At 46.2% G+C, this 21482-nt stretch overlaps 1 protein-coding gene across 1 annotated transcript; it reads right to left on the bottom strand.

Annotated features, from left to right (window-relative positions):
* Positions 1–1343: 1343 nt before the first annotated feature.
* Positions 1344–20670, bottom strand: Lhx8 (LIM homeobox 8). Its single transcript, XM_085677505.2, has 7 exons — positions 20530–20670; positions 17120–17241; positions 14708–14928; positions 14142–14245; positions 9803–9898; positions 5184–5367; positions 1344–2058 (listed from the first exon to the last, which is right to left on the bottom strand). The coding sequence occupies exons 1-7, from the start codon at positions 20611–20613 to the stop codon at positions 2012–2014; spliced, it is 858 nt and encodes a 285-aa protein (XP_085533631.2). The 5' UTR covers positions 20614–20670; the 3' UTR covers positions 1344–2011.
* Positions 20671–21482: the final 812 nt, after the last annotated feature.

Here is a 21482-nt window from a genome sequence, read left to right as displayed (position 1 = left end):
GAGAAGAAAGCTGTCATCTTGCCCCTCCCTCCCACCCCCACCGAAGCTGCTTCTCTACCCCCAGTTCTAACAGAGCCAGTACTGTGCTCACAGCTCACACTGGGTGTGGCAGCTTGGGTACTTCTGATTATCCTCCCAGGAAAGTGCAGACACAGACACAGGCTCCCGTCCCCTCCTGCTGTAAATCTGAACCCATCTCTTGTTGTCAATAATGCTCAATGCAGGGAATACAAACCTCATCCGTTCACAGGACTTGGAATGTCTGCTGAAGAACTGTGGCTCCATCTTCGGGAGTTTTACAAGCTCTTACGGATTCAGAGGAAAAGGGCAGTGGAGAGAAAAGCCTTGCCTTGGGCCCCTCCCAGGCTAATGGCTGAGAATGTCAATTATACGCAGCTGGGGAAGGCTCTCAACCTGCCCAGTGCTGAGCCTGGCAGGTCCACAGGAGCTTGCTGGGACATCTGGGAAAGGTAAAGCTGACATCACCATCGTTCCTTGCCCGCGTCAGGTAGGGAGACCCAAGGAGACCGGCGTCAATCTCCCATCATCAGATAGAGACTTCTGCTGTGTTATTTGGACTTTGGTCAAAGGGATTCCAACTAGAGAAGCAGGTTGAAAAAGAAAATTGTTCCTCCTTTCTTCCTCTCGGACTCACGGCTTCTTGCACAAGGCAGATCATTTAGTTCCCTGTGTCCATGTGACTGCATTCTGGTTGCATTTACGATGACTAAGGCGGAATCACAAATACTTGACTATTACTTCCAGTCCCCAGCCAGATGTGCGTCTGTCCACTCCACTAAGCAAACACTTAGGCTGAGAGTCTCACTACCTTTCTCTCCCTAAGTGGTCCTGAAGACAGTGTGGAGGGCTGTTGCTGTTCACCTTTGTAACTCAGAGAGAAGCTTCTATTACCTAGGCATAGGATAAAGTCCTGGGGGTTAGAACTAAGAACCCCTACAGCGCAGTCACCTGGAAAACAAACAAACAACCCAGAGCCCTGGCTCTAGAGACTATACTCAATACTCCCAGTTTGTTTAAACAAAACTCCGAAGAAATATATGTTATGCCTAGATTTCATGTCTAGAGTGAAATATCCCAACGGTCGGTCTGAAAGGCATTCTGCCTCTAAGGCCGCATGAATTTGACTAGCTAGTTTAAAAGCAATTAAAGGCCAAGAACGACGTCTTCACATGGGTTGTCTGTTGTTGTCAGCTACAGTCGTCTACAGGTGGCTTTCCCAATCAAACCAACTCATGACCCTGCTCGAAGCAAAACAGCTTTGTAAAAAGGACTAAGAGCAACGCACTGGTGACAGCACACACAGAAGACAAGCTCGCCGCAGCTTTCACAAGGGTGGAGAGTGTTTAATGAATAGGATGGTGGCTTCGTAAACTAGAGTGTTATTTACAGCTAGGGCTCCCCATGAGCAGACACCGCCTTGGGTGTGCAAGGCATGCTACGACCGACCAACGCGCCTTCAGCTCATCCCGAAAACACTGGCAAAATAAACTTCAGTTGCAAATTCACAGATACAAGCTTCAAGGTATAAAGTTGTATATAACAAAAAAATACAGATAATATTTATGACAATAACTTACAGGTACAAACTCATGAGAAACTACAGTTCCACAAAGGGCTGTAAACATTTTGCACATTGTCAGTCCAGTCTTTTAGGCAAAGTGCTCTTTTGATAACAAATAAATTAACAGATACACGCTAGAGCCAACTATTTCCAGACAACACACAAAAAAATGTTTTGACTTGTTTTCTTCTTGTAAACATAAGTTTTACAAAAAAACAAAATGAAGAATTAATAAAAGTGTCTTGCAGGCCAACTACAGATACATACCTGGGCAGCGAAAGGATGTTTGAAATGTTTTAAATGTTAAATAAAAAAATTAACATTAATATCTTTTCAATGGTATTTTATACATAATAAATGACAAATTTATATCCTCAATCATTTCTATCCCTGAAAAAAGGAATTAGGTATGACTTATTGGCAGCTGAGTCATTGTATAGGGTAACAAGGGCTGGAGTCCAGGAGTTGCTGGTGAGCTACAAAATAGAAAAGAGACGTGGGCATCAGTTCTTTAGGGTGACCGATCGTGATTTAAACAAAGGCAAGGTGTCTTTATCACTGTCTCAGATGTGGGCATTAGTTCTATGTGGTATCTGGCATCAGATATAAGCAGCGGCCCATTGACTCGTCTTTAGCAAGGAGACACAAGCTTTGGGCATGGAGGTGTTTTCCAACTCTCTCCCATTCACCGTACCTCACCCTGCAACTGAGAAAGCCATGGTGTGCAGCTCCTACAGAGAGAGCGCTCCCTGTGCAGGTGTTCGGGGAGGGGTGTACCCGGATTTTCCCTGGGAGCAGTCAGTTGCATTCTCCCTGAGCTGCACCTCAAGGTTTTCCTTCCTTGGCCGTAGTCTCCGGGTACTGGGGTTACACGCAAGAACCCACATGTTCAGCTAGCATCTAAATATGTTTGTCTCAGCTAGGACAGCGGTCTCTCACAGAACACACACAGTTCCCAGAGCAGCATAACTAAATGGCAGAGTGGTATTGTTTGTTTGTTTAACCAAAACTTAAGATTCTGCTTTTGGCAAAGACTTCAAGTCAACCTCCCACTCTGAGAGCACTGGGAGAGCCGGACAGGGACTGGATCACACGCTAGGAGGACATTTAAAAGACACCCACGTAGTAGGAAGTTTTGAAGTCCAGACCCAGAGAGGAAAGGAAGAAAATGAGCTTCTTGGTCCAAAGACAGTGACAGATTTAACACATGAGGGATGTCTGCCTGCCGGACCGAGATCTGAGCATCTGCCTGCCGGACCGAGATCTGAGCAGCTCGTTTGGAAGTCAGACTTTGGCAGGGCAGTGGGGAAACAAATCACACAACACACAGGCCCTCACTTGGGATTCCAAAGTCAAGGAAGAGCGGGCCAGAATTGAACTAGCCTCCTAAGGACTGACGGGGACTGACGGGGACTTGAGGTGATTTCCTGTAGCCCAGCTTCGTACCACAGGAAACCACAGTTGTCTCTGATGAAAGGTATCATCCAGAACCCCAAATTATTTATTTCTTACCCAAAATCTGAAATGGAGTGGGTTTAGGGTTTTGTTTTCTGTTTTGGGGCTTTTTGTTTGAGTTTTTCGGAGGGGGAGGGGCTGGTTGATAATAAGAGCAGGCTCAGCTAAAGACAGAGGGGAAACATCAGAGAAGCTGCAGAAAGGACGCAGATGCTGGAGCCAGCAAACATGAGCATGGGCAGTGCAACTGCTGAAGGCAGGAAAGAAGTGCCAAGCAAGCAGGCAGACAGCAACAGAGATGAGGGTGCTCCACTGAGAATCAGCAACTGAGGAAGAAGCCAGTGGGTGGGGTTTATGCTCTCATATATGCAGAGAATTTGTGACCTCGAAGATGAATTGGAAGGAAATACACTAAAAAATGCAAGGCCAGAAAGTTACAATGTAAGAAATCATCACTGGCTCAAAGTAATCTTTGTGGCAGGGTCTCACTCTGTAACTCTGGCTGTCCCAGAACACTCTGTAGACCAGGCTTGCCTCGGACACAAGAGAGTCACCTGCCTCTACCTCTTCCTTAAAGGTGGGATTAAGATCTTTGCCACCACAATCAGCTAAATAATTTTTAAAGGACACCGAGAGGTCCACTTAACAAGACACCAAACCACTTGGTAAAACCTCTAAGTAGAAGATACTTTCAACACTTGCACTTATCGAAAGGCTTTATGTGTCGATTGTAATCAGAAAGATCAGGTCAGTAGCCAAATACAGGCACAGGGTCTTCACGGGGTAAACAGATATCCAAGGGGGAGGGCATCTTGTCAGCTGTGAGAAGATGCTGGTACACATGAGATGGAACTACACTGCCACCAGACTGGTCAGGATGAAGGAGGGACAGCACGCTCGGTGCTGGCGGCCACAGAAGCGCCTGTTGCACTCACGTGCTGCAAGCCGGTCTGACTGCAGAGCATCACACACAACCCACATGTATATCAGCTAGAAGTCTGAACCCGCAGCAGCCTGTTCCAAAAATACCCAGACTGGAACACAAAAGGCTATCGGCCGTAAAATAGATGTGAGTGCAATACTGTACAATAAGTCAGCAACACGGATGACTCTCACACTCCACGGAAGCAGAAGAGAGAGATTCAAGATCGCACCGCCTGGTTCAGTTCCCATGAAGTCACAAGAAGCAGAGAACAGTTGCTGTCAAGCTTGACAACCTGCGTTCAATCCCTAGGACCCTCAGGGATAAGAGGGTGTAACTGACTCCTGAAAATTGCCCTCTGACCTCTACATGTGTGCCATGGCAGCACACGTGCACCATACACATGAACAAAAATACATATATATATGTATATATACATACATATACATGTATGTATGTATATATGTACATACATACACATATGTATATTATACATATTTTAAAAATAAAAATTATGACTTTTGAGCAATGATCAATTTTGCAGAAGCAAACAAACCTCTGATGCTGCTCCTTCATCAGGTGCCATTTTTAGAGGACGCCCAGAGGTGAGTCGAGCCCAGCACCTAAGTGTGTTTTCTACATGTATGACTTACTTCAATAAAAAGTAGAAGAAAAAAAAAACTCCAGTGCAGAGATATGAGTCGATTACCTTCTCTGACCATAGAAAATTAAAATATTTAAATAGGTATCCAGTTAAAAACAAAACAAAGGGGGCTAGAGAGATGGATCCCCAGTTAAAAGCACTGGCTGCTCTTCCAGAGGACAGAAGTTCAATTCCTAGCACCCACATGGGAGTTCACAGCCCCTCTGTAACTCCGGTTCCAGGAGGTCTGACATCCTCTCCTGGCCTCTGAGGTTACTTTACGCATGTGGTACACAGACATACATGCAGACAACACTCATACATATAAAATAAAAACAAAGGAAATTTAGAGAAAATGAAGAAAAGAAACAAAAAAATGTTGCCAGTAAGAACCAAGTACGAAGTCATCATTAATATCTGCCGCTCAACCACAGAGCATTACGCTAACAGGCGGATGGCTTTGCTGTCTGCTGTACTCTATAATGTTTCTCAGCCATTGCTGAGGTAATCTCTCAAAGCTGTGACCGAGATCAGCAATCCCATCCTAGACATTACCAGCCGCGAGGCGCTGCGCTACCTACCATCCATGTAAGTATGCAGCGCGGTCAGCATCGTCCCATCCTGGGGCACGTAGGCAGAATAAGCCATTTCTTCCAGCATGGGTGGAGACAGCCTGGAAGGGGGCACCGCTGTGACTGGGGCAGAGGAGGAGTGATTTGGACTGACGTGTTTCTTGTGGCGGGCTCTGCAGTTCTGGAACCATACCTGACGGGGAGAAGGAGGAGGCTGTGAGGTCATGCACTGCCTTCTGATCCGTGGCACAAGTCATCACCACACATCCCCAGAAACAAACCTTCTGAAAGTCTGCAGGCAGAGCTGAGAGGCTCTTCTGAGGCCCCTGGTTTCTACCCCCACGCCATAGAAACCGGATGCAGTGGTGCATGCCTGTAATCCCAGCAGCACTTGAGAGGAGGCGGCAGATAGATCCTAAATTCAAGGTCATTTTTGGATACGTGGCAAGTCTGGGCTATGCAAGATCCTGCCTCTTCGGCTACATGACAACCTAGGGACCAGTCTGGGCTATACAAGATCCTGCCTCAAAAAATTTTAAAATGTCAGGGACTGGAGCGATGGCTCAGTGGTTAAGAGTACTGGCTGATCTTCCAGAGGACCAGGGTTCAATTCCCAGCACCCACATGGCAGCTCACAACTGTTTGTGACTCCAGGTCCACAGGATCCAACATATTCACAGGGACATATATGAAAGCAAAAACACCAATGCATATAAAATAAATAAGTTAGAAAAAAGTTTTAAAAATTTAAAATGTCCACTGACTGGAGAAAAATTTTAGTTCAAGTATTATAACAATCGTCTTTTTTTTCTCAGCTAATAGTCTCTGGGGATGTACTTAACCGTCTAGTCTATGTTGTTTTTTAAAAGTACCTTTTAAAAACAGGTGAAGTCCTGAGAATCCTGGGAAAGTATCCCCAGTTTTACTATTCACATTTGGAAAGAACAGAAGACAGGAAAGTGCTTTCAATCAGAACTTAAAAAGAAAGTACGGTTATATTCTTCGACACCTGCTGGACGCATTTCAAAGCTGGTTCACATTAGGAAAATCCCTACTGGGAACTCACAGCTTTCTCCAAGGTTCTTGATTGAGCCATCCCAGTCACATTTAGCCTGCTGCGTCCACTCTCTCAGTGAATACCTAGGCTGCTCCCTGAGAAGCACGCTAATGTCAAGTCTATAATAAGAACAAACTAGTTGTATTTAAAGCAGAATGAACTACAAACACATTCGTCTTGTAAGACCTCACAAAAAGCAAAGTGCCGACCATTCTGCTGTCCATTCTATAGCAGAGGTGAAGCAATTCCAGACGGATGAGGCTTAAATCCAGATCTGTGAACCCAAGCCCTGACTGACAGCACACACCCAGAAGCCAGTCTCTCTGTGTGTGGACTCTGCCATGAAAGGCAACTATTAAAATATGCTATCACATGCTAAAGTATATAGCTCAATTGTGGAATGCCTGCCTAACATACACACAGCCCTGGGTACAATTACACACACACACACACACACACACACGGTCACCACATTCCAAACAAATTGTGTCACTGGAAACATGAGAAAAGAAAGTGGAAAAAAAAAACCCTTCAAGCATTTTGGCATCTAGAAGGTCCAGGACAGGGAAGGGTCCGCAATATTATCTATGTCCAGGGCCCTGAGTGGAGCTTCATGGCAAGAGAGAAGAGAGAGAAGGTGCAAAGATCTTATAAGGGGATAAAAGCTGGCCAGGTTTCAAAGACATACCCTGCCCCTTAGGACTCAAAACCCGAGGGCTGTGCAGCCATCAACTCAAATCAAGGGAGCCAACTTTATCACTCATAGCTGTACAGCCTGAACAGGTGACTGGAGAAGGTGCATGGAAGGTCCCTCGGTGGAGAGGTGGGTACACACCAGGAAAAACAGGGCGGGGTCACAGTGTCCTCTCTTGTTCTCTGGAGACCACACCCAAAGTCTCCAGTGCCAGATCCATCCACAGGCACTGTAACGGCACAGGCCGCCATTCCGAGAAGACACAATGTTCCCCACTGCTGAGGGGCTGTATGCTACCTCTGACACCAGGAGTCACACACCTGTGACACCAGGAGTCAGCTGCCATCACGTCAAGAACATCCAACATTCAAGCTACACATACTAAAGTTCCAATCCGACAATATGAGATTTCTGTGCTAATGCTGGAGAGCAATCTGACTTGCACATGGTGACCTAAATAAAGCCCGGAAACAGCCTGGCAGATGCCTCTCTTGGGTCGTTATCCTTCAATAATAACCACACTGGGAAGACCATGCCGTCTCCTTTGCTAGACTCATAACGGTTACAAATCTGAACTTCTTGCCTCCACTGCACAATGAGTGGTCTGAAATTAGGAGGCATCCTCCATACCATGGAGTCCAAACTAGCCACAAGGAAACGTTACTGCCCACTGCCTTCAGTAGCATCAACAACACCATGACACACAGCCTATCACGAAGAAAGTTCGTGATGAGGTCAACCATTCCTTTCCATCCACCCTTCCCAGGATGGCTATGCACAGATATTTGAAGAAGCCCCCCACCCCTTGTCATGTCTGCCTCATACTTATTGCCTTTAACACTGTAAGACTTCTAGATCTTTTAAGCACTCCTTTTGAACTGATCTCTTGTTAGTGCTTTTGTAAAAAAAAAAAAAAATCAAGTTAGTATTCTGAACATGTGACCAGTGCAGAAGATACAGGACCTGCCTCCTAAGGGCGCCTTACACATGGCACACTGCAGTCACCAGGAGCTGCTGGACGCCATCTTTAGAGAGATGCTGCCTCTTCCTAGGGTGTCCCAAAAGCAGAGTTTACTTGTTTATGGCAAACACTTCCTGCTTCCCAGAGAATAAGCACCTAAGGATCAACTCCATGCAATGACACATGTGTACCAAAAAGGAAACTGTGACCCCAGGTCAAATATAGTTTTTGCTGGTTATGATTAGTGCCATTCATTAAAAAAACAAACAAACAAAAAACCAACTCAACGATTCCTTTAAATGATATCCCATGTCCCTAGTCTCTCTACACCACTCTCTGCTCAGGCAGTCACCTCTTTGATGAGGTAATGTCTTCAGACCCTCTGCTGCTTCTCCAGGCAGGGTGCTGCCAGGCTCCCTCCATCCAGATAACCTCTGCAACCCTGTCCTCCAGCTCAGGAACCTCCTCTGTTCCTTACACTCACTCAGATTGTGAAGGATCCACCCAATTCCAAGGGACCAGTCCTTTGACGCCTGTCCGTCCCTCCAAACACTGTTCACACAGTCGGTCACGACCAACACCGCACAGCTAGCACAGGTAAAGGTGACTGCATCCCCCTCCCAACAGCCAAGGAGCTTTTTTCCGGCTCCTGGTTCCCAGGCGCCCTTCCCAGGAGAACCTGAACTTCTAACTGAGCAATGACCCTCCCTTCTGCTCCTCTGGTGCAGTCTCGGGGCTGCTCTCTTGCCTCGTTAGCAGTCAGTAGGTGCCATCATTATGCAATTAGTAAAAATGTTTCTGGAATTTAGTTATAGGCCCACACTGCAGTCAAGTCTCTTAAAAAAACAAGAACAAACAAAAACAAAAACCTCCCTCTAGTTTCCTGGTCACCAGAGCCGAAATCCCTGCTCCACTTCCCCCATGTTTTGTCAGTTTGACCTTTTTCTCAATCATCTATCATGGCTTCCTTCCACAAAGGGGGCAACTCCAACAATTTCCCCGACTTTCCACACGAATTCTATGGTATAAGATGTTTGGCGACAACCCACTCTTCCCTAGCTTTGCTCAAGTCACCCCTTCTCCCTGGATCTTTAGTAAAGGCCACTATCATCCTGTGGAGGGTTGGGCAGAAAGAGGGGGTGGGGCGAGATGGGGAGGGGAAGGAGCCAGGAAGGGAGGGCTCAGAACAACACCATTCCTCAACCCAAGGGTCTCAGAGCTATCTGAATAAAGATGGACAGTCACGGACAAATGGTAGCCCAGTCCAGGGAAGCCAAAGTCGGGCTGTCCTTTAACAATTTCCTCTGCAATTGAAACACTCCATCCTGCAGGAAGCTCCTTGAGCAGGAAGGTAAACAACTGGAAATAGCTTCAGGAAGTCCCTGAATTTGACCAGATTCACTAGGCCCCTCTCTGCCAGAATAGACAATAAAGGCTGAGCATAACACAGAGACCAGATCTGCTGCCTGGAAAAAGCAGGAACCACCCTGCTGAGCTGCTCAAAGAGGTTTAGACCAACCTGAGGCACCAGGGAAGGACACTCTCCAACCAGCTGAGCTGGTGTGGGCTGTGCAGGGTGCTCCAGGTTCCCAGCTTTTGAGAGCTGTCACCTGTGCTGGGGTGGGCCTTGGTGAGGCAGCTGTCTTTAAGTCATTTCTGCCCGAAACCCAATAAAGCTCACCAGTTCACCATACTGGACGTGGGTGTTTTCACACTTTGATCTGTAGTGAGCAGACTTGTGGGCTGTGTCTTCCCAGGAAAGTCTTTGTCACACACGCTTTTACAAAATAGGCTCAGTGGGGAGGACCTGAAGAGGGATCTGACATTCTGAGGTTTTGTCACAACAGAGCAGCATCCACACCCAGAGTCAGACGCAGAATTTCTTGCATCTCTTCATGTACGTGTATGACTCTCACCTGTATGACACGCCTGCTTAAGCCCGTCCTTTCTGCCAGTTTCTGGAGGGTCTGTGCGTCTGGGTTGTTGTCCTGAGCGAACTGTGCTTGCATAACCTGTGGTTGTTTTTAAAAACAAATGTTGGGAGCAATGTTAACAGCCTGATCTTTGGTGTTTTATGACGGAACAGATAAGACACACAATGACAACATGACATGTATTTACGACCCGAGTCAGTGCAGCTGAGAGCAAATGAAAGAGTGGCTCACGTTATAAATCAATAAAACCACTGCAGGATGGACCGCTGCCTCCCAACTATGCCATTAGAGATGTCACCTTTCTTCCATCCAGTCTCAGAACTCACAGATAAAATACACAGAATACGAGTCTCCTGCACTCGGCTTCTCATTTTGAGAAGTAGTCCTGCACTGGAAGCTCAGAATACAAACCACGCCCGCCGCCTTTATCTCTGGCCTCTGTGGGTCTGAGCAGCCTCAGGGCCTCTAACAGCTTTGGCTGATGCTCTGCTGTGGACATGGATGTTACGGCACTGCGGTCATGCCACTGTTGTGTGTGGAGGGGCATTCGCTCCGCATGAAGCCACCTCTGAGATCTTAAGAGGAGACACATCCGTTGGTCCAGGCGACCAGCCCTTAGCAGAGCACAGAGGTTTAGCTGTGACATCCTGCTGACACCCTGCTGACCTCACAGTGGAAGAGCTGTGGCATGCATACATTCATATATGGCCGTGTTTGGGGGTAGGGGTGATTTAAAGTTCCTAGAAGAAGAAATACAAAAATGCCAGTGATCGCCTGTCATCAAAAGTAATACACTTGAATTTTATTACCCAAAGTCAATCAGCTGAGGGGAGGGTGAGATAAAAATAATTAATAAGGAATAATAGCATTTAGTAGGCTGTGCTTACCTGTGACCCTCAGAAGTGAACAGGTAAACCTCTGTCCCACCTACTAGCCCTCCCCAGGCAGGTGAACTGCAGTCTCTGCCTGTTCCTGACATCCCCCCCCCCCCCGCCACATCCTCACATGTTGGAAGGTAGCCCAACAGATTGCTTTAAAAAAAATGGGAGCCCAGGGGACCAGGAGAAAGAATATTTCCCCCAGGGGGTGCTACACTCTCTGCCTGCACAGAGGTGTGCACTTCAGAGTTGGTGACAAAAGGAACCTTAACAATGAGGGAAATGGAGAGATAGAGAAAAGCCCGCTGTAGGCTAGAAATATCCTGAGGCTGCAAAGATGCCCCTGGCTAGCAACTCTTCTAGGATCAAGTGCTAGACTTCTCGTGTCCCATCCAATACTGTATCAATATACTCATTGGAAAGAGAACTTAGCCTTTTTCTTATTGAAAAAGTGGCAAAATGAACTAAGCGTCTGCCATCTCCCTTTATCCTTCCCTTCCTTGTTGGAGGGACTGCTTTTCCGTAGCTGTGCGTGTGGTGGGGTGACTGAAGCATGACCTGAAGCATGACCACCCAGAGACACAATGGCAAGTAAATCGAATACATCTTTAATTTCTCACAAAGACAAAGCTGAACCAGTATTTGGGAATTTGCTACTAAATTTCTTATTGATAATTTGGTTTAAATAGGAGCAAAAATCCCTCTAAAAATAAAAGTTTTAATAATAGAACCAAAGTAAATTTAGTAAAGGCAGTTCATCAAGAAACGAAATGGAACTTAAGTCTACCCTGGCCACTTAGAACTAGAATAGTGTTAAGAAAATGATGTGCTCACTGTTTGTGTTCTTCCTATAGTGAGTGCTAGTGTTCAGTCTCACACACAAAGAAAAAGGGGGAAAAAAGGAGAAAAGAAAAGACCCTTTGGGTCTCTACTTAAGTTTCCCTTATTCTGCAGACATTGAAGCTCCTGAATATCACCTCCCAAGTCTTTCTGGGATGGTCATGGCGAAGTCCTGCAGAGGCAGCACTTTAACACCAAGAGGTCTACCAGAAGTCCAGAGTGTGCACTGGCATCTGAGCAATATGATCTGAAACATATCCATGAAGGAGCCAACCTTGGTGTGTTCAATGTCGACATTGCTGGCTATTGTGAGCTAACCGTGGCACAAGCAGGAATTTGAGTGCCCTTCTTAATGAGAAATGGGGCCACATTTGAGATACATCTGTAGACACACCCTCTGAACTGGAAACTTCTTTCTGTGAGATTCCGAAATGGAATTTTCGGGATTTAGTTGCCCTGTGCTAACGCTCCTCTCCAAAGCAAGCACCACATGGGCAGGCTCAACTCAGTGGTCACGGGTGATTTTATTATTATTATTTTGTTGAAGTTAATATTTGAATACATTCAGTTTTCCCAAAAAGTGGGAGTTTGATAAGGTGAATATAGTACCTGGTTTATCAGATAATCTGGTAAAAGTAAATGATCGGGGGTGGGGGAAGTTGTTTTTCTTCTTTTAAATCTGTGGCTGCCCCAGCTTTCTTGTTCTTTAGAGCAACTAAGGATTGTGCCTCATTTATTCTGACTATCTTGGGTACAGGATCAATACTATGGAATGCTGAATCAATGAGCCCATGCTCTGCAGAACCCGACTCTGATCTTTTTCTTTTTCTTCTTTTTTTTTTTTTTTTTTTAGCTAATGATTCAGGTCATGTTCTTATGTAGCAATGCATGGTTTAAGTATTTTGTCGACATTGTAAGTTGTAATTATAAGCCTGTCTGCAAGATTCAGGATTTTTCCTCTCTGTATTGCTGGGTTCTGGTGGAGAACACAGTCTCCTGGGAGGCAAAACCACATAAAAAGCACAGAGGCTGGACGAGTCTGTCTGAACCTCTCTCTCCTCTGCCATCCCTGAGCCGGTTACCTCTGCGGGTGGTTCCAGCGCCCCTTGAGGAGGCTGACTACACTGAGAACCTGTGGGATTGGCCATGGAGTTGACAATATAAATAGGACGCCTGCCATAGGACTTGACCCGCAAAAACACCCACAAATATTCCACCTTATTTTTTTTTTCCTGTAATTATCTTCTCAGCAGAGATTGCACAGCTACCTACCGTGGCTTTGAAGTTCTACAGTTACAATTTTAGTAAGGAATTTTCATATCCAAGTTATGAAGCCTGTGATTGTCAAAGTCCCAGCCACCACTTTCAGATCCGATATATGTGTCTACTGAGATGCCGTCTAACCTGGCCTGTTTCTGTAGACCGGGTGCTTTGCAAACCCTAGACAAGAGTCCACATCAGCAGCTGCATGTGTGTGACTCTCTCCAACACCCCAAGGAGCATCTGAGCAACAAGACTCAAACGACGGCAAGTCTCTCAACCATATTATTTTTCACATATTAATTACAGGTCATGGACTTCATGTCTCCTAAGTAGCAAGCGATTGTGTACATGCAGGGTTTGCTTCTTAATGGAGCTAGATTTTAATACACAGCATTTGGTCCATTTACCAAATCCTTTCGGAATGCTGGCCATGTCCAGGGTACCCCTCTAATCATTCTTTAAGATACCACTCTTGAAATCCTTCTAGTGTAGAAATCTAAACTGCTGGCCAGTCTCTGGCTACTAGAAGCGGCTTTTCTTTCTGTTGCTAACAAGATGCAACTGCCTCAGTCCTGGCCTGACGTTGCTATCATCTGCAACACATCCAGCAACCTATGGAAGAGGTGCAGTAAATGCCGTTTATCTTAACACAAAACAAATACCTCGGCCACACGGATCTTTTAGAAAATACCGCTATCCGGGAAAATTCCAGAAAGAATCACATGTAGACTTAAATATAAAGCACGGAGTATTTTCTTGAGAGTCGGTACAAATGAGACAACACATCCCATACAAGTATGATAACGATTCCATCTGTTTTCAAGGCAGAGTCAGCCTCAGCAGGGACAATGGAGTCACTGCCTCCACCCCTCATGACCGGATCAACCATTTGATTCTCATCTCTGTTGGGCAGGTTCTGTTCCTCCCTACAATTTTATAGATTAAACAACTCACATAATTGACTGAAATGGCAGCACGTCGGAGCCCCACAGCCTTGGGTGCCATCTCTTTCTGCCCAGTCTGCTGTTGTCACTACAGGTAAAAAAAACGTCTGCCTTAGATAGATGCTCTCAGGAACAACACCATGTCCTCAACTCAATACCAAAGAAACCATACAGATACGAAGCTACCACTGGACTCTGCAGCACGTGACCTTTTAGGGCAGTAAGTATGTATTTCTAGTCTCATCGAGCTGGATCTTTTAGGGAGTATAAGACAACCTTTCAGCAAACAATATTCACCGGCAGCATGGAGATGGCTTTCGATTTTGTTTCGGAAAAAAAAAAAAATCTTTTGTGGGGAAAGAGTTTGAGAAACCACCACTGTATTGTCATGTCTACCTGGAGTTGATCGGCTGTGAAGCTGGTCCGGGCTCTTTTGGCTGGCTTTGGATGATTGACATCTTGTTCTGTGAGCAGGGCTCCTTCCACACTAATCCCGTTACCTGCGGTTTAAGAAACAAACCACCCCGTTGGTAACTCAGATGGGTCCACACGTCTGCACAGTGACAGTTCCCTGACACACCTTGGCTGCTTGCGGTGCCACGCACATCTTTTATATTTGTAAAGTCTTAAAAACGTGTTGCAAATAGACTGTAAGAGATGGTCTGTTTGTAGCCTTGCACACTCTATGTGAAATGTAGTGAAAGCACACATCGCAGGTCCACGTCAGGAACGCAAATACACAGAAATAAAGCTGAACCCAGACTCCGGCTGCTTCCACAGACACAGTACAGTGTGGAACTCACAAAAGCCACCCCTTGTCCACAAAGCAACAGATGGAGCTCCTTCCTGGCAGCCCTGTGGACTTCGTGACTGTTACCTCTTTTATAAAACACCCCAGAATCCATGTTCATCTCTCCGCTTACCGTCCCACAGACTCAAAGGTGTTTGGAAGTCCCACTTACCATTCTCCACTTCCCTTTTTAAATTATCCAGCATGCAGTCGAAATGCATCCTGCAGAGAACTTTCTCTTCCACCAAGGCGAACTCCTCTCCAGTGGACAGCTGCCGCTTACAAGAAAAGCAGGCAAAGCAGGCCAAGTGATACACGTTGCCCTTGGCCCTGCGGACCCAGTCAGTAGAGTGGATGTGCCTCCCGCAGCGGGAACAGCGTGTCCCATAGCGCCTGCAGCACACAGGGAGGAGGCATGGTGAGGTGCACATGTGCCCGGCCACTGTACACTGACCCGTCATCACGCTCTTTGGAGGGGTGTAAGTATGTGAGTATGGGGAAAGTGAAAACAGGCATTGATTCTCTTTTCTCAGCGTAGGAGGCAGTTGAGACAGGGTCACAATTCAAATCTGTTTTGAAACCAAAACTGCCTCAATCGGGAATGGCGAGGAAGGTGAGTTTTCTATTAAAATAATTGAGATGAGGACTCTGAATAGCCATTTTATTGTGTCACGTGTTAAGGCATTTATATGTTAGAGATTCCAAATACTCATGATCAGTCACACATACACACTCAGGGTTGAGAACCTCAAAGGGCAAAACCACACTAACTGAACATAGAAACACCGATCAACTAAAATCTAGTTGAGCGGACGGGTGGAGCTCATGATGGCATGTGTACTGAGCCTACATACTGGGTTCAGTCTCCAGCACCAGAAACAAGCACACATCCCGACTGAGATGACTAGGGGTACAAGTGGATACAAACATATTTAAATTAGAAGTTATCAGAGAATGCACAGAATCTAGGTTCTACAACCCTGAAGGGCAAGGGGGTGTGTGCAGCATTCCAGCCATGACAAATGACCGCACTGCCAGCCTCGAAAAGTGGAAATAGTGTCTACAACTTCCAGAAAGATCTGGAGGCGTTCTCAGAAAGATACCAGAGGTAAAGGGATTTTTTCCCCCTCCCTGCCATCGTGATTAGATGCCCTCCTCTGTCTCCCATCAGTCCCTGGTAAACAAAGTTAGCACATCTGCCTTTGTCTACCCAGGGACCCATCTTTAAAAGTATTATCAATTTAATTGGAGCATTGAATTCTAAAAATTAACTTCAGAACATATACACACAAAATCCTAAAGAGATAGATTTTAATAAACTTTTTAAAAAAAAACAATTTCAAAGGGTGATTAACATGCGGTAATTTGAAATGCCGATGAATTAATTGGCACAGTTCTGGCAAGGCAGTGGTGGTATACACCTTTAATCCCAGCACTTGGGAGACAGATGCAGGTGGATCTTTGTGAGTTTGAAAACAGCCTGTTCTACAGAATGAGTTCCAGGACTACACAGAGAAACCCTGTCTTAAAAAACTGAAGGAAAAATAAAGAAAAAAATGGCCTAATTCAGGGGAGAAGCATACATTTTTTGGCAATTATAAAATCACTTCATTGTACAAAATAGACTCCAATATGACCACGTGCTATAACCTTTGTATTATATCCAACTTCATCACTAAAGTCGCTGTAATAACTTTTGAAATGGCATTGACATTGTACTAAGTGTTACCAACTTCGCTGTGCAGAATTTTGCAATGAACTTTTTCTTATTTAGGAGTGCAAATGAAGTGATATGACCACATTTAAAGTAAGGATTGTAAGTTTTAGACAACTCTCCACAGAGAAGTACGTCCTGGAAGACACCTAACAGTTATACTGCCATGGAGAGATCAGAGAGAGAAAGGCCACACTTAATATCTTGCACAAATATAGTCTCACAAGCCTAAGATAAAGAACTAGGCAAAAAATAAAAATAAAAGCAAGACTGCAGGGCAGAACAATTCAGTTTGTAGTATTTATGATAGTGGGATAGTTTGTTCTCAATACTGCAGCCGATTATTGCTATCTGAACGACTGGGATCTTGGAGGTTTATCACCAGGGAGCAATTCCCCAGAATGTTTCTATTTTACTTCACCACTGACTTCAAACAAGGTGCCCAGCTACCATCATGTATTTATTTCATCACTAATTGCAGATCCCAAGATTCCCTGTTTTGAATACCCCAAACTTTCATCCTTAGGATGGGAATATGACCCAAAATGAAGTTTCATTTAGCCCATTCCTAAAGAAACCAAACAAACACTAATTTAGTTTTAATACAAATTATTCCCCCTCCCCCCAAATTTTGAGTCGTTGAACATGGCGCTTAAAGCCTCTAATCTCTGCACTTGAGAGGCAACACAGAAAGATTGTGAGTTCGAGGCCAGCCTAGGCTACATAGCAAGATCTGATCTCAAAAACTATATTTTGAAATATATTATTGTAATTGGATTTGATAATCAAACTGTATGCAAAAAGTTCTGTTACAGAGGTCTTTTAAAATAATTTCTTGAAGCGTTTATTAAAATGAAAATAGTGATATACCTGAAGTAATCGAGTTTACAGAAAATGTCTTTGTCTTTAATATAACAGCTCGTGTGCCTTCCCAGGGAGGTTCTGCAGACGCTGCAGGAGAGACAGCGGACATGCCAACACAGGTCATTTACCTGCAAGGGGAAATGAGGGTGAGCAGTCTACACCACCTTAAGGGGTCCCAGTCACTGATGTGTGGGCAGGAAGGGAAAGGCTAGCCTTGGAACACAGGCTCAGGATTCCTGCTCCCAACCAGCACCCACCGATAAGACGGGCATCTGGCTATATTGCTTTCTAGACTCCAACAAGAAACCAGACTCCTATAGGGCACATTTCAAATTTGTTTTATCCCTTTGAAGCCTTCATATTTTCTTTAATATTCATTTTCTCTTTCCCTCCCTTCTTGACCAAACCTCTGTGAACACAGAGAAAACATTTATTCTGAAGTCATATGCGCAGGCTCTGTGTTCACCTTTGCTCTAACCCTTTCTACAATGAAACCAGGCAGTTATGGGAGTCAAGATACAAACCTTTTCGATGTACTTTTTGGCCAAACAACTGTCAGCTGTGTACCATCCAGAGGAATGACAAAGACAGAAAATGTCTAGTAAAATACCCTAGTTGAGAGAGCAAGCCGTCCACTTCCCTGCCTTACACACCAGAAATCGCTAAGGTAGGAGGCTCCATGATGCTATGCTTGCTTCTAACACAGACAGCTACAGAGAACAAAGTGCCCGGGAGGAGGGTGTTGGTAAGCTATGGAAGGATCTAGCTTCTGGAGAAAGGAAGGGATCTGTATCATAAGCACCCAGGAAATATGTTCATTTGTACTTCAATATATACTCCATATATATGCCCAGTGTTCATTTGGACTGTGAGGCAGGACTGTATTTAATAGAGCAGGCGGTCTAGACTGACAGGAACAGGGAATATCATCAATTCAGGAAACAAACCATCAATGCAGCTAGAAGCTGTCACTGCCCCCCCCCCCCAAGCACTGAACTTTAGCCTCCAAATGGAGATGTGAACTGGGCTGTGCTGGTTAAGCAGACATAGGGACTAACTGAGTTTGTGCTTTGTAACTCCCGGTCAGAGTGTTTAGCTCTGATAGGACGGAGATACAAAAGACATTTTGAAGGAAACAATGGGCTATCTATTGAGTTATGGGCCTCTTCCCAAAGCAGTGTTTTATTTCTGATGGAAATTTAAGTTTGGGTCTGGGTCTTTCTTCAGAAGAACTATGTAATATTCACTATATTAAAAAAGCATAGTTAATAGGCTTAAAATGAAGACATCCTGGAAGTAGAAATGCATCTTTCTCATGGTTTCCCCCAAGTTGTTCCTAGTCAATATGGAAAGTCTAAGTGTCCTGGAAAGTCCACTGCTCAGGGCCTTACTGCAGTCGCACCCACACTTTTGTTTTGTTCTCTAAGGCAAGGCTTTAAAATAGAGTCCTGGTCTCTAACTCTCAACAAAAGCCAGGCATCTTGCCTGACTTGACACCTTTCCTCAGGGTTTCTTTTGAAAAACAAAAGAAAGCTCGTTAACATTCTCTGTCTTTGCCAGGGAGTGTGTGTGTGTGTGGGGGGGGGGGGATTCTGGAAAGCCTTCTGGAAACTATCCCTGAACTAGTAAGCATCCAACAAGGCTCAACACCAGGCTACGACCACTCCAGGGTGACAGGAGGGGCTGGCAGGGGGCCACAGCTGCAGGTAACTCCCGCTCACCCCTCTGTCTGACTCTACGCCTGTCCCACAGGATGGTGTTTTTGCATAGCCTCAAAGGATAGATCTGCACTGGGTCAAAATACTTCTTACCAGTGAGAAGTTTAGATTCAAAGTAAGAAGTTAGCGCTTTCACTGTGGGTGAGGATGCTGAGACTTTAGAGCTTCTAAATGATGCTGTGGTATCAAAATGCAATTAATTTATAAAGCCTAATAGACTATTGGTTGTATGTAGAAAACCTTCCTAGGTAGACTCCTGTCCAAGTACAACAGGAAACTTTGCATAGCCTATTTAGATGTAATTTTTATATAATATGAAGACAAACAGAAGCAATCGATAAAATTATACAAGATGAATGCTAGCATCTGCAGCAGAACTTCAGATTTTACTGAATAACTGTTTCTATATCACCTCTGCCAGGAAGTGTTAAAGTTTTCTCAAGTCCGTTTCAGAAACGCTCAAGACTCTGCTACTGAGAACCTTCAAAACAAGAAGCTCATTTTGTCGCAGTGGATGGTTTTGTGATATTCATAGTTTTCCAAGTAGCAAATTGGAAATGGGGTTTTAAAAATGCAGATTTAAAGAGAAAGACAGGTTAGTCTGTCAGCTTCAATAATCAACGACATTTAAGAATGCTTTCTCATCCAAGCCTTTTTTGGTGTGTGATTTGGGCTCCAGAGTAATAGCCCGATTCCACCCAGAATGCAACTTTTGAATGTTGTTGTTAACTTAAACCCACTAATTCACTTTTTGAACTTTTACTCTCCATAATTAATCCTTCTGAAAGCTGAAGTTTGGGGAGGAGGATGGAAAGTGAGCTGGTTTGCAACTAATTTGGTATAGAAGAAAACATTATTTTACATAGTGGATTTTTAAAAAGCGATTGAAACCCAATGCGTCCAAGATGAAGACACATGGGACCAAGACCCTGCCTGCAATGGCAGCCTGACAGAATAAAAACTCCAAAACCCTTCCACCCCCGCGCACAGTATTTTAAAAGTTAAATTGAATTAAGACAGTCAACTCTGAAACCACCTTGTGAAACACTTGAACCGAGGCTCTTAGTGTGTGCACCCAACTTTACACCTATTTGGCTTTGCACCCTACAAACACCCCCAGCACTGGCAGGACCTAACACCATTGTGCTTAGCAGGATCTGGGAGGTTCCGGAACGGCTTCTAAAGCCTTATATGAACTTTTGCTTTGGGAAGGTTCCAGGTATGTGTAAATAAACGCGAGACCGCGGTGATAATAACAGGTCCAAACAGAAGGTCTTTTAGTCAGTTTACAGCGTTTGTAGTTATAGAAAGAGTCGAGCTGAAGCGGTTGACATACCGACCTGGGCTGTGCTATCCTAGGAAGACAGCAACGCGGACATATTGGAGAGAAGGGACCGGTTTGGAGAGTACAGGCTTTTCAAATAAGTGAAGGTCTAGGTTTGGTAAACAGACAAAAGGCCTGACAAGTGACAGCTGTTTCAGCACGGGTGGCACTTCCCCAAGCTCTCCGCACACACCTGGGGAACCCTCAGTAACACAGTATACCGTTTCACAAGTAAACCCCACTTTCCCCTCCTCGCTGTGGGCCCTAGAGAGGACTGCTTTGCTCAGAGGGTCTACGGCGCCTCGGCTGACACGGGGTAGGGCCCTTTTCCCAGAGCCCCTCTGGGGCTCGCGTGCCCTCCACCCCAGTCCTACCTTGAGGAGGTATTTGTCCACAATCTCCAGGCCGCAGCTGCTGCACACACACTTGCCTGGAGGGCAGACGGAGCCCGAGGCCATGGACTGGGGCGAGGACGACGGGGAAAGCGGGGCCGAGGAGGAGCAGGAGTCCTCGTCCCCGGCTCCCTCGGGGTTCACCTGCAGGAACAGCAGAGCACTGACCGCAGACCCCTCCTCCCTTCCACGTCTCACCTACCCACGGGGGACACCCCAAGCGCTGTCGACTCTCCCCATCCGCTTCCTGTGGTACCCAGACCTGCAAACCCCTGGAGTCCCGCAGCCCCGTGTTCTGCCCTGCCCAAGGAGCTGGGGGGTCCCCCGTAGGCCGCCGCCCCACTCACCAGTCCTTCTTCCCCGGCGCCTTTGCGGGTCCTCCCGGCCGCCAGGGCTGCAGGCCTCCCACACTCCTCCGACATGAGCCCCGGGCACTGCGCCGCGAGAGCGGGGAAGACGGGGAGACACGGGTCAGGAGCCGGCGGCGTGCACGCGGCGCCCCGCAGCCTCGGCCCCGCCGAGCTCTTGAAGGCCCCCCGCACGAGGGCGGCGCGTGCAGCCACGGGCACCTGAGCCCGGGCGCAGCTGGCGGGCCAGCGCGCAGCCTCCCTGGGCCGCCGCCGCCAGCGGGCGACTCGAGGACTGCGGGGCCGCGGCTCCGGGCTCGGGCCCCGCGCTCACCCCGGCACGCCGGCTCCCCGCCCCCCGCCGGGGGTACCCAGCTAATAACCGGCCTCCGCGCACAAAGCGATTGCTTTCTAGACGTCAATCACCCGGGAGTGGGGGAAACACCCGGCTAAAGGGGGCGCGGGGCGGGGGGGAGGTGGAGTGAGAGAGAAGAAAAGATGACTGAGGAGGGGGTGGGGAGAAAAACTTGATTTCTTTAATAACCTCAATTAAAAGAGCAAGACACACATATATTTTTTTAAAGGGGG

The sequence above is a fragment of the Myodes glareolus genome, chromosome 17 (genome assembly GCF_982192425.1).
Source record: "Myodes glareolus chromosome 17, mMyoGla1.1, whole genome shotgun sequence".
Lineage (NCBI taxonomy): Eukaryota > Metazoa > Chordata > Mammalia > Rodentia > Cricetidae > Myodes > Myodes glareolus.
Note: the sequence above shows the minus strand (reverse complement) of the source record. Positions and strands in the feature narration are given on the sequence as shown.

Bases quoted from the DNA above. Each gene is read 5' to 3' on its own strand.
- Lhx8 (XM_085677505.2), bottom strand. From the start codon at position 20,613: ATGGCCTCGGGCTCCGTCTGCCCTCCAGGCAAGTGTGTGTGCAGCAGC. The intron at 14,929-17,119 runs GTATATCACTAT...TGTGTGCTGCAG, and splicing joins TGTAAACTCGATTACTTCAG to GCGCTATGGGACACGCTGTT. The intron at 14,246-14,707 runs GTAAGTGGGACT...CTTAAACCGCAG, and splicing joins AAAAAGGGAAGTGGAGAATG to GTAACGGGATTAGTGTGGAA.